This window comes from Hipposideros armiger, unplaced genomic scaffold, assembly GCF_001890085.2.
Source record: "Hipposideros armiger isolate ML-2016 unplaced genomic scaffold, ASM189008v1 scaffold_253, whole genome shotgun sequence".
NCBI lineage: Eukaryota > Metazoa > Chordata > Mammalia > Chiroptera > Hipposideridae > Hipposideros > Hipposideros armiger.
Window position 1 is genome coordinate 528554 of NW_017731603.1, and position 12018 is coordinate 540571.

The window sequence follows — 12018 nt, forward strand, 5'->3', positions numbered from 1 at the left end:
TGAAGGGACAGCATGATGACCAAACTGGGCTCCCAGAGTATCACAGTTTTTTGGGTTTTTTTTTTTTTAAACTCTTTCTAACCTAATGGGGTTTTCAAACGTTCAAAGAGAATTTCCTTCTGGGCCTCTGGCCTGATGGAAGTGCTGACTGTACACTGTACTCCAGTATCGTTTATGACCACCAGGGGGCAGATGGAGAGGGTGACAGGTTTGGCCCAATGCATAAGTTAGGCTAGGGAGACATACTAAATCTGGACAGAAAAAGTTCATGGACCCAGCACCCGTCTGCCCTGGGACTCACTAGAGTGAAGGGAGGGCAGATACTCCTGCAAAGGTCCAAGGTCAAGGCTCTCAGAGAGTAGTGCTGGGAATAACCCATCTCCCAACCCCTACCAGATGTCACTAGAAGGAGAAAAGGGCCAAAGACTTAAACAGCTTCCTGACTTCCAGAAACTAAATTAGCCTGTCCGTGAGGCACAGCAGGGCTTGTGCGCATCCCTAAACCTGGAGGTGAATGAACGGTCAGCAGACTTGAAGATGACCTTGTTAGAAAAACTGTTGGTTTCAAGCAGAGGGAGGGTGAGTGGATAACAGCCTGAAAGGCGCTCATACTAACCAAGACATGGCCTGGGCCATCCTCCCAAGCCCCGCCCTAGAGCGGGAGAAACCGCAACAGGTCAGGACCTATAAGCTCTGACGCCTCTTACCCACACAGGGCCCAGAAATGGCAGGAAGACTTTCTAATTAAAATCACAGCCACTGCCAACCCCCAACTGCAAAGGCGTTGGCTGCTCTGGGTCCCAAAGGCAATTACCCAGAGTCAGGGAGGGGAGATTTTTTTTTTCTGGGGCCCCAGGAGCCCAGAAACCAGGTCAGGTCGGGGTGTGTGCTTGGAGTGAGCAAAATGGGACGGATGGTGGTGGCCAGCTGTGCTGGGAGAGAAAACGGGCTCTCAAGCCTTGGCTCTAAGACCTGGCATTTGGGGCTGGGAGGTGGCCCGCCTAGGCGTGGGTGTGGCTCTAGTTGCAGTGCTGAGGGGAGGGTGTGGGGGAGGAGCAGGAGGTGGCAGCTCAGGAGGCTGGGGGGTGCAGGGCAAGACTCCTGCTGGGCACAGGGGCCTGCTGGCTGAGGGCACCTGACCCCACTTGCCCTGGGCTGGAGAGGGAGTGCCAGTTCCACGCCCCACCAACTTGACCTGGGGCAAGTGACCTGCCTCTGGGGGATTCTGACTCCTAGCTGCAGAATGGGTCTCACGGGCACACCAGGGTTGGCAGAAGGATTAAATGGACTGATGGTAAAGGGGCTCAGCGCAGGGCCTAACTCTCAGCAGAAGCTCAACTAACAAAAAAGTAACTGTGATCCACCCTGGAAACCCCTCTCTCTTTCTTTCAATAAACAGGAATTACTGTGACCCTGGGTGCCCGCCCTCATTTTCTCTGCTATCGCACAGCTTTCCTCCTTCTTGAAAACACCCTATCCAGGAAGCCTTCCTTGATCAACCTCCTCCAGCCCCCTTAATCCCAGAGGCAGCCTAGTTTAGCAATTAAGAGCAAGGGCTCTAACGCCAGCCTGCCTGGGCTTGATCCCATCATGTACCAGCTGTGTCACCTCAAGCACGTTACATAACCTCTCTGTGCCCCAGTTTCTTCATCTGTATTATGGAGATGACGGTAACAGCTACCTCATGGAACTACCTTTACTTAATATAGACAATGATTGTCTCGGTTTACACGTGCCTCCTGCTATTACTGTTGCTGTTATTGGCACTGGCATTGAAAATGAGGACAATGATAACAATGGCTGCTATTTACTGAACACGAACCAAACGTGAGCATTGTGCTAACCACTTTGCACATATTATCTAATTTAAATCTCATAACAGCAGCGTGAGGCAGGAACTGTTGTTATTCCCACCTTATAGTCCAGGAAACTGAGGCAGGAAAAGGCTACGCCTTGGACTAATGCCCATGGCTCACGCAGGTTGAGATGCAGTTTGGAGGTGTGGGGCCAACCCTGCCTGCCTGTCAGCAAATCACGCGAGGGGGCCGCCCACTACCCGGCTGACTGACCGCAGGTTGTAGGTCCGCAGGTTGCGCTGCCTCCTCTTGGTGGCTCTCAACTTGACGAAGGTGCGGCCGGTGGGGTCAAAGACGCAGAGGACGGTGATGCAGACGCTGAGGATGACCACCCAGTTGCAGACGACCATCCCTGCCGGGGCAGCAATGGAAAGCAAGAGGTGGAGGTACTGGGGACACCTTCCTGGCTCAACAGCTCTGAAGGAAGAGGCGCTGGAGCGCCCTGCACCCAACTACTCCTGGCGCCCAACAGCAAGGCTCAGAAGCCTCTGACCCCATGGCTCTGGCCACATGGCCATCCCTTTGCTGAGACATGACCCCAAGGTCCACCCTTGGCACACAGCAGGCAGCTCTGGGTTTCCAGGGAGATGCTGAGGGCCCCTCAATTGTTGCCCTGGGCAGCTCCGTGCATGCTACTGCCCACCCCCCAGACTAGGGTTCCCTGAAGGTGGGTGGCAGACTATAAGGATGAAGGCCAGAGCCCCGCCCAGCCAACCTGCTGGGCGCCCTCACAGACACTGTTTCCCTCTGATGGTGCCCGAACTTCTATGCCCAGGGGTGGCTGACATACCGAGTGTGACGTTCTTGGCAGTGAGGTCGTTGCAGGAGGTGTAGTACTGAGTGAGCCAGACAATGCCCACGATGGCATAGATGAACTCGATCACCAGGATGGCTATAAGGAGAGCAGGGTCCTGGCTGAGGGACGGCCACCGTCTGCCCACCAGGAAGGGCCCTGGAACCTTGGCCTGGCCCCTCCTACCACAGGGCCTATAGCCAGCTCAGCAGTAGGGGCATCAGACCCCCACCGCCCCCTTCCCACAGGCCTCATGAAGGAGAGGGCCCAGGGAGCGAGGCTGTCCCCCCAACTGCATCCTGTCATAATGTGCCCTCAGGCTCCCGACACCTCCCTGAGAAGGTGACAAAAAGGCTGACAATGAAGACGCCTTTTCCTGTTCTTCCGGGATTTTAGAATTACCCACGAGCTCTGGAATCACACGTATCTTAGGCAAATTACCTAATATCTCTGAGCCTCTGTTTCCTTATCTGTAAAATGGGGTGACAACATCTACATTACACTACTGTGCAAGAATTAGGTGAGAGAGTGTTCATTTCAGGGAAATTGCTATTTCCCAGGAAGAGGCTTCTGGCACTTGAGGCAGGCGGAGTGGGGAAGCCCCTGCTGCCGGCTGCTCAAGGCACCCTGCTCAGGCCAGAGCATCCAGCCAGGGCTGAGCTGGGGTTGCAGGGAGTTGCGGGGGGGAGTTCAGTGCCCCCACTCCCAGGGCAGCATTGGAAGCCCCAGCTCCACAGGCAACACGGTGTGGCAACTAAGAGCCAGACAGCCTGAGTTCAAATCTCAGCTCTGACACTAGAACACTAGCTGCGTGACCATGAGAGAGTGGATTAGCCTCCTTGGGCCTCAGTCCCCTCATCTGTAAAACGAGACCAATACTAGCTCCTCCCGGAGTTCACATGGGAAAAGGGCTTAGCACAGATCACAGAAGCACAAGACAGGCTCACGAGGGACGACCAGAAGCCCAGGAGGCTGACACAGGCTGGGCCTCCCAGGAGCTGGTCCAGGCCCCTAAGGGCTACCCAGGAGGGAGGGCTGTCTGTAAAGGGTCACAAAGCAGCTGAAGAGATGCATACGGCCTAGAACAGGGGTCTGCGAATGTTTTCCGAAAAAGCCAGAGAGTCAATATCTCAGACTTGCAGGTCAATTCTCTGTGGCAGCTACTCAGCTCTGCTGTTGTCACACAGAAGCAACCAGAGACAGGAAGTACATAAATGAATGAGTGTGGCTGGGCGCCAATCAAACTTTATTTACAAAAACAGACATCGCGCCAGATCTGGCCCCCAGGCCGAGGTGTGCCCGCCCCTGGTCTAGAACAGAAGCCCAGTAAGTCTGCTGGCTTGCTGCTGGACCCTGGAGCGGGCACAGGGCCTGGCCCATAGCATGTGCCCTACAAATGTCGGTTCAATGAGTGACGGAACGCAGGAGAAGGGTGGAGGCGGGGGTGGTCCGGAGCAGCCCCCACCCAAGGCGGGCAGCCCTTACCCAGGCGCACGTAGAGCACGTACTGCATGGACTCGCGGGGCTCCGTGTAGAGGATGCCCCCACGCATGCTCAGCCAGATGATGGCCATCTCGGCGATCATGCAGCTCAGCAGAATGCCCAGGTAGCCGCGGCCGTGGTCCACCAGGTTCAAGGAGCAGGCCTCGTGCGGGTTGTAGACCAGGCCAAATAGCACCACGGACAGGATCACAAACCTGGGGGGGACGCGCATGTGAGGGGCCGGCAGCCTGTGCACCTCCCACGGCCCCACCCAGGCTGGACGCAGTGGGTACAGGACCCCTGTCCACCTGGCATCGTTTGAGGACACGGGCTGCCAGGGACAGGGAAGCAAGGGGGGGCAGCTCAGCTGCCAGCTGTGGGGAGACAGCAGCGGCAGCTCCACCAAGTGCTGGGCTCAGGTCTGGTGGTGGCTAGGTGGGGTCCCTGGGCTCCACGTGGGTATCACTTAAGGGGTTGTATGTTTCAGGCACCTCCTGCTGGGAGCATGACAGGGTCAGGGTAGGTGCTGGAAAGCCTCCTTCTAGCCCTTCCTCCTCAAACCCAGGCAGGTGGCATGGCCCCAAGACTCACCAGGTGGTATGCAGAAGGAAGAGGAAGATGGCTGGCAGGACGAGGTCATCGCTGCCCACAGACCAGCGCCGCCGGAACACCACGATCCCGGGCATGGCTGGTGGCTCTGCGGAGGCTCAGCGGTCCTGGCGCTCACCTCCTGAAAGACAGCAGAGGACCCTGTGGGTACCTGGGCCACTACGGCACCTAGGGCCACTGCAATCTGGCCAGGTGTGCCCAGCAGCGCAGGCATCTCTCCAGCCCCCACGGCCCAGAGGCTTCCAGGCTACCGGAAATGCTGACCATCCCTGGGCAGGACCCACATCTGTCCTATCCACCCCCCAGAGCCAACATAAAGGACCTCAGCAGCTAGACCCTAGCTTTGGCCTTACCTCTGAGGTCTCTCCAGCCCCTAAGACTGGCACCGGCCCCTTGGGATTGACTCTGCCTGGGGTTACCCCAACAGTAGCTTCTCAGCTCCATTAAAGGCCTGGGCTCACCCTCTGCCTCCCCTACATGGGATCAGAGGTGTTCCCCCAGCCCTCCTACTGCCTTTCCTCAAGGAGAACTGGCCCAGTGCATGCGGTCCTTGGGGTGGGGTGGGGGCTTCCAAGACCTAAGCATGAACCTATCCCCTGGCACAAGCCGGGCAGGGCAGGTGAAAGGCTGAAGGCCTTGGGGGAGGTGGGAGTGCCCAGCACATAGTAGGTGCTCAGTAAATATTTGTTGAATTAGGTCTTCCTTTTCTCACTGTGTTACAACCCTGGGAGTATGCTCTATGACTTGTTTTTCCACCCATCAGACAGAACTCCCAACCAAAGCTACTCCTCTTGGTGGGGAAGGACATCGTTAAGGTCCAGGGTCAAGAGCATGACTGGGGCACACAGCCCCCATACTGGAGACGCAGTGGGTGAGCCCCGAAGAGTTACCCACCCTCCCGGCAACCAGACCCCCCATGCCCACCCCGAGCCAAGCAGCCTTACTGCCCAGCTCCCAACTCTCTGAAGTCACAGAGTTCCAACTAGCCACAGGCAAGCTAAGGAGTGCCCAGAAACTGGGGCCCTACTCCCTAGAGCCTGGGGAACAAGGGTAATGGAGCAGACCAGGAGGCTCCCACAAGAGGTTAGTCCAGGAGACCCCAATGAGGGGCTGTCGAGCAGCCCTGCACTGAACTATGCAGAGGAACCCCTGCTGCGGAGGGCTGGGTGCCCCACTGGTGGGCAGCGGCTCCCAGGTCGACAGAGGCTTACATGGCACCTGGTCCAGGGGCAGGTGGCAAGTCCTCCTCTCCCCGTGATGGCTCCAGGGAAACCGAGTATCTGCGGAAACGGGCATCACTCGGGAAAGAAGCTGGCAAGTCTCCCCCCGCTGGTGGGCACAGCCGACAGGGTGGGCCAGGAGACGTGGGGCCGACCGGCATGCCCAGCCTGGCCCGTCTTCATCTCCCTCTCCCTGGTGCAGCCACTTCATCTAGCCACTGCCGAGCTGCTCCAGCAGAGCTGGCGGCCTGGCAGGCGGGCTGGCGGGCTAGCCTGCCGGGGTCGTGCCTACTCCTCCCCCCACCCTCAGGAAGTGACATCATCCCACTCTCTCCAAGGAGGAGTCGGAGCGCGGATTCTGGGAAGCAAGGAGAAGGATGGACAGCACGGGAGCCGCGTGGTGGGGTGGCCGGGAATGGGGGTCTGGGACTGCCGGGGGCTGGGTCTCCGGTGGTGTGTCTGTGACAAGTGACTGACAGCACCAGCTTCAGTTAGAAAGCACGGGATGGGAGGGGCCAGGACACTGTGGGTGGCAGCAGGGCTGGGGCATGACAGAGCTGCCAACAACTGGGGTTTTGCCACCAGTCCTCTACAGCCCCTCCCTGTCTCCAGGTGGCTCTCAGAGTGTAAGGTGGAGCATGGGGTCGGCTCAGGGGACCCCCACACATGAAAGGAATGATGAGAGGTCCCCGAGTCAGTGCGGTGCTGTAGCAGGCAGTCCCAGCAGGTGCTGTAGCTCCGCCTCAGGCTCTAATCAGGCCAGCGGAGGAAGGGGAGCACCAGCCCCGAGGCGGGGAAGGACCCTGCCCCTGCCACCAGCCCAGAATATTTGGTTTCCAGGTACGCCTGAGAGGGGTGTGGGGGGAGGGGCTTCCTAATCGCCTCTCATCCCCAATCTTCACCTCTTGTTAAACTCACAGATGCCATTCACGCACCACTCTCAAACTGGCACGCAGCCCCAGTGTGCACGTGGCCCCGCCCTCCCCACTCCCAGGCAGAATTGGGGCCACAGGTGCAGCCAGCCTGGCAGAGTGGCTGCAGATCTGTCAAGACACCGGAGTGATAGCCCGAGACCAGCAGCCATGGTCAGTGCCAGTGCCCACCTGGATCACGCGGACCCCAGTAGGTGGTGCCCTGTGACAGGCCTGGGGACCACGCCCTGGGCCCTCCAACCTGCGCCTGGGACCAGCCCGTTACTGCAAAATCCCAGGAACAGTGCCGGGAGCGCAGACTGCTTGGCTTTGAACCCGAGCTCCACCACCCAATGTGTGACTTCCTAGTTGTGCCTGTTTCCTCATTTGTAAACTGCCGATTATCCCCACCTGCTCCAGTTCTGGTGCGGACCACGTGAGAGAACGTCTGCAGAGGTCCTACCCGTGCTGGAAAATGCCGGTCTTAGGGTCTTAGCGAGGTATGTGAACCCCTGGTGGACCAGCCGCCCCTCCCCCAACTGAGCCAGTGGGTTCTCCAGCTGGTCACCAACAGGTCATGGTCTAGGGTGGGGTGACAGGGCCTGTGCTGCTGCTGGGTGGAGGATGGGACAACTCCAGTCCATGTGGATTCATGAATCTCACGGCTGCTATTTTTGAGGGCCTGAAAGACGTCCTTTCTCTCAAGACCCCAGCCCTTCACAATGGGGGCCTGTTTCCCTGCTGAAGATGTGATTTCATCTGGAGGAAATGTCTCAGGAGGAGGGAGGACAGAGGCCACTTCCTGGTCTGGGGCTACCACAAAGCACCTCCTCTGGCTCTCCTCCCAGGGCACAGGGTCAGTGCCATCCAACCACCACAGTGTGGACATACAGCCTCCCTGCCCCGTCACCCCAGCCCAGTGCCTCTTCCAGGGCAGGGGCAGTGCCCCCACCCGCAGGGTATAACAGGGGCGCTGCTGGGGGTGCCCCATGCCTCTGGCTGGGCCCCCAGCCCAGGCAGGTGTGAATGAGATGCCAGGACCCCCCTCACATGGATGGGATCACTTAAGTGGTCCCAGGGGGGCCCTTTATTTCCCCACCCACAAAACCCAACTTCCCTGCTGATGACTCAGGCCCCTAGGTTAAGTAGGAGCCATTCTGGAAGTTCCTCTTTCTGAAAATGCAAAACTCTTCTTGAAAATACACAAGCTGTCCCCTACTTTAAAAACCTTCATGGCTCCCTGTGGACTGCAGGATAAAGTCCAAGCCCCTCAGACAATGGCTAAGGGCATCTCAGTCATCAGCAGGTGGGCTGTGCAACCATGGGCAGGTGCCTTGCCCTCTCGGAGTCCTGGAGCAGAAGATAATCCCCAACCCCTGCAGACAGACTCAAGCATCCCACCCTCAGCTAGCGAGTTCCTTCTGGCTGGGGAGGTGCTCCAGCTTTTCACATTGCCCCACTCTCCTTTTTCTGATCCCTCCCAAACTTGCTGTTCTTCAAAATCACCTCACTGCAAGGTTCCATCCCAGTGCCTCCGCCAGGCAAAACCCTATTCATCTTTCTAGGCCCCAAATCACCTCCTTTTTGAAACCCTCCCTGACAGCCCCCGGCCACCCCACCCTTCTCAGGCAGTGCTTGCTGTCCCCTTAGGGGATCCCGGAGCCTCACTCCAGTGCAGCCCTGGGCACACTGTCTTACAGCAAACTTGCCGATTCCTTGCTGCCCATCCCTGCCCCAGCTCAACCGAGAGTCCCTGAGGGCCAGACCTCGCAGTGTCTTTTCATCTTCACACCCCACCTCGTGTCCCTGGAGTGTGAGCACATCCAACCTCCAACCCGGCCCCTCTCCTCCCAAGCAGCCTCGGCTACCCCAAACCACCACTCCATCACCCTGAAGCAGCCCCAAGCTCCGCCTGGGGAAGCTCCCTCCTGTCATAAGAGTCCTCTTAGCTCACACACACCCTTGGCTTTTGGGGAAGTGCCCCACCCCAGTGCCTTCCCTGCCCGTTTAGGGACAACCATGTCCCCTCCTCTGGCTATCTTAACTGTCCTAGGGCTTCAGTATTTTCATCTGCAAAACAGGGATTACCCCCCGCCCCCAGGAGGCTGTAAGGGAGAATTGACAGGGATGATGTCACTAGAAGGTTTGCACAGGCCCTGGCAGACCCCAAGCCGCTATTCGTGGTGGCCATCATATTAATGGAGCTCCTGAGGGGCTTTCTGGAAACTTCTTGGCAGGGGGATCTGCGATGAGGTGCTGGGGACTGTGGTGCCGCTCATGACTGGCTCCCACTGAGGGGAAAGGGGACCGAGCAGATATAAGCCCTGCCGGGTAACACGCACCCACCGTGGGCCTAAGGGGCTGCCGGCTGCCATGCCCCGAGCTGGGCCTCATCCCCTGTGCAAGGCTCTGGGAGGTTTCAGGGATAAGAGCCCCTCAGTAGTAGGTCCCAGCTGATGAGTGCCAAGAGCTCCCAGGGGAGAGGAGGGAGTGGACTTCTGGCCACGTGGAAGATGGGAGGTCACCTTGCTTGCCTGCACTGGAGCCAGGGCACCAAAGTCAGGCGGAACCTGGTGCCCACAGGGGCAGGGGACAGGATGATGTGCTGTGGGAGGCCCCAACAGTGCCACCTCCAGCTTCTAGGTCAGGTGCCTGGGGCACCTGAGCCCAGGGATGGGCTGCAGATCGAACCTGAGGAGATGACAGCCAGGCCCAAGCCACAGGAATATGTCTGACATCACCTGCTTACCTCCTGTGTCCCAAGTCCTGGACTAATCACCTTCCGTCCTCACAGCAGTGATGCAGGTGACAGCATCACTCTCACGCCTCATGTTCTAAAAAAAAAAACTGTGTCTGAGTCCTGACTCTGTGACCTTGGTCAAGTACTTAATCTCTCTGTGCCTCGGGTCCTCATTTCTAAAATGAGGCTAAGAACCGTACCTGCTTCAGAGCTGCCACGAGGGTTACATGAGTCATATTCTTAAGACAGCACCTATCACACAGTAAGTGCTCAGCAAATGCTGGCTCTTCCACTGTTGTCACTATTGAAGGATGAGGAGATTGAGGCTCAGAGACTCAGCCCCAATACCTCCCAAGGTGCAGGAGGCTGATCAGGCAGGAGGCACAGGTCCTTCCTGCTGCCATCCAAAGCCCGCCTAATGCAGCAATTGCAATTAAAAGGGGTCTCGGCAACAGTCCAGCCACCCCCTTTCATGGGTGAGGGAACTGAGAGGTTGGGAAAAGCCCTAGAGGCTCCTGAATTTCCCTGCAGACAGAGTCCCAGAGTCCCTGAGCTGGCCACTCCCTTCTCCTTCCTCACGACACACCCACTCACACTCCCCAAGAGACACTACCATTAACAGAGTGTCACACCAGGGAGCCTGGGCTGAGGTCTTCTCTTTGGTGCTCTTGAAGATGCATAGCCCTTTGAGAAGCAAACAAAATCCACATGAGCTCTCTGGCTGGAGATCAACGTGCAGGCAGGCAGCAACCATGTGCACGGTTTCAGAGTTATCTACGGTTGGCTCTCCACCTCCCAGCAGGCAGGGTCCCCATTGCTCTGCAGCTCGGCTGCGGAAGGAGACAAGCCTCTCGGACCCAAGCCCACCTTCCCCGGGTGCCCTGGACCTCTGTGCGCTGAGGCTGTTGACTTGCCCCAGGTCACACAGCCCTGTTCCGGAGCCCCGGTCTTAACCATTACACACGTTGCTTGTAAGGAGCTAAATGCCCCTTCTCAACCCAGGAGCTGGCTTCAAAGGGCCCCTTGCCCAGTGAGGAGGCAGGGCCTCGGGGCCTATGAAGAGCTCTCTGGTCCTCATCACACCAGGTGGGAGAGTGTGGGTATCGCCCCATTTTGCAGATGAGGAGAGCTGAGCCCAGGGTTGTTCCACCGTCTGTCTTGAGGTGAGCGGGCTGTGGAGCCCGAAGACAGCACAGAGCTAAAACTGTGTGTCGCCTCATTCCAGCTTCACCCGCCAGTAGGGGTGTTACCTCACAGCTTTTCAGATGGAAGAAACTGAGGCTCAGAGAGGCACAATGTTTACCCGAAGATCATGCAACAGGGACGAGGCAGGGCTGGGGCTTCACGCAGCCTGGGAGTTACTTGAACCAGCCTCTGCCATCACTCTTGACTCCTTATTCCCACGCACACAGACACAAGAGCCACACGTCCCTTCCTCTCCGAAGGCCCTTCTCCTTCCCAGGTCCGTGGCCCCACACTGCGGCTGGGCTCTGGAAGGCACCAGAAGGGGGAAGGCGGCAAGGGAGCTGACAGAGAGAATGCACGCGTGGGCTGGGGGCCGAGTGTGCCACCAGCCTGTGCCCGGGTGTGCTCCACCCAAGTTAGGGGCTGAAAGCTGTTGCTTTTCTCACTTCAGCTGTGCCGGAGCAGAAGGCAGAGCCAAGCCTGCCCGAGGCCAGGGCCGGATTTCAGCTCAAGATGGGTCCTCACACGCCCAGGCTCCAGCACTGCACCAGTGTGCCTGGTGCGGCTGGGTGCAGAGGGGGACACCACTGCCACTTGCTCCCCTCCGCCCCCAGGGTCTGGGACTCACAAGTACCTTCCCCACCAGCCGACCAGGGTGGCCTTGAAGGGCCAGCGGAAGTACCTCCTATGCCCCTCACTACAACCCCATTGAGGGGTTTGGCTGTGCCCATGTTACAGGTGGGGAAACTGAGGCTGTGAGAGGTTAGAGGTTATTTAACCTAGTGAGTGAGGGCCAAGTCAGACTCTGAAGCCAGGTCCTCTGCTGTGTTCTCTCCACATCAATGTGCTTCCTGGCCAGAGCCCCTCCCCATACAAGAGCAACCCGGGGGCAGGGCACAAAGTTCAGGGAAAACCATGAAAAGAAGTAGCTACTGGGAGCCATGCCTACGGCCATCCTGGGCTAAACCGAGAAATAGCTCCAACAATTATTCTATCACCTGCTTATTTTTTTTTAATTCTTATATGGCATTTACTACATGCCAGGTACTGTAGCAAGCAGTTCACGAATATTACCTCTTTTAATTTAATCTTTCTAACAACCCTATGAGGTAAGTGCTATTCTGATCCCCAATTTACTGATGCGGAAACCGAGGCCCAGAGAAGTTAAGTAGCCTGTCCAAGGTCACTCGGCTAGTAAGCCACAGAGCCAGACCATGAGACT

General features: G+C 57.7%; 1 protein-coding gene across 5 annotated transcripts in view; it reads right to left on the reverse strand.

Annotated features, from left to right (window-relative positions):
* DAGLA (diacylglycerol lipase alpha) overlaps nucleotides 1-12018 on the reverse strand; it is a 61171-nt gene that overhangs the window by 20747 nt on the left and 28406 nt on the right. For 2 of the 5 annotated variants that reach the window (XM_019656056.1, XM_019656059.1), the window contains exons 2-5: nucleotides 4723-4861; nucleotides 4135-4346; nucleotides 2647-2748; nucleotides 2070-2208 (exon numbers count right to left, since the gene is read on the reverse strand). In XM_019656056.1, coding sequence (XP_019511601.1) covers nucleotides 2070-2208; nucleotides 2647-2748; nucleotides 4135-4346; nucleotides 4723-4817 — 548 coding nt within the window. In that variant the 5' untranslated portion in view covers nucleotides 4818-4861. Of the gene's footprint in view, nucleotides 1-2069; nucleotides 2209-2646; nucleotides 2749-4134; nucleotides 4347-4722; nucleotides 4862-5951; nucleotides 6243-9620; nucleotides 9706-12018 lie in introns of those variants that run through there. The other 3 variants (XM_019656058.1, XM_019656057.1, XM_019656060.1) reach the window with 3 other exon arrangements.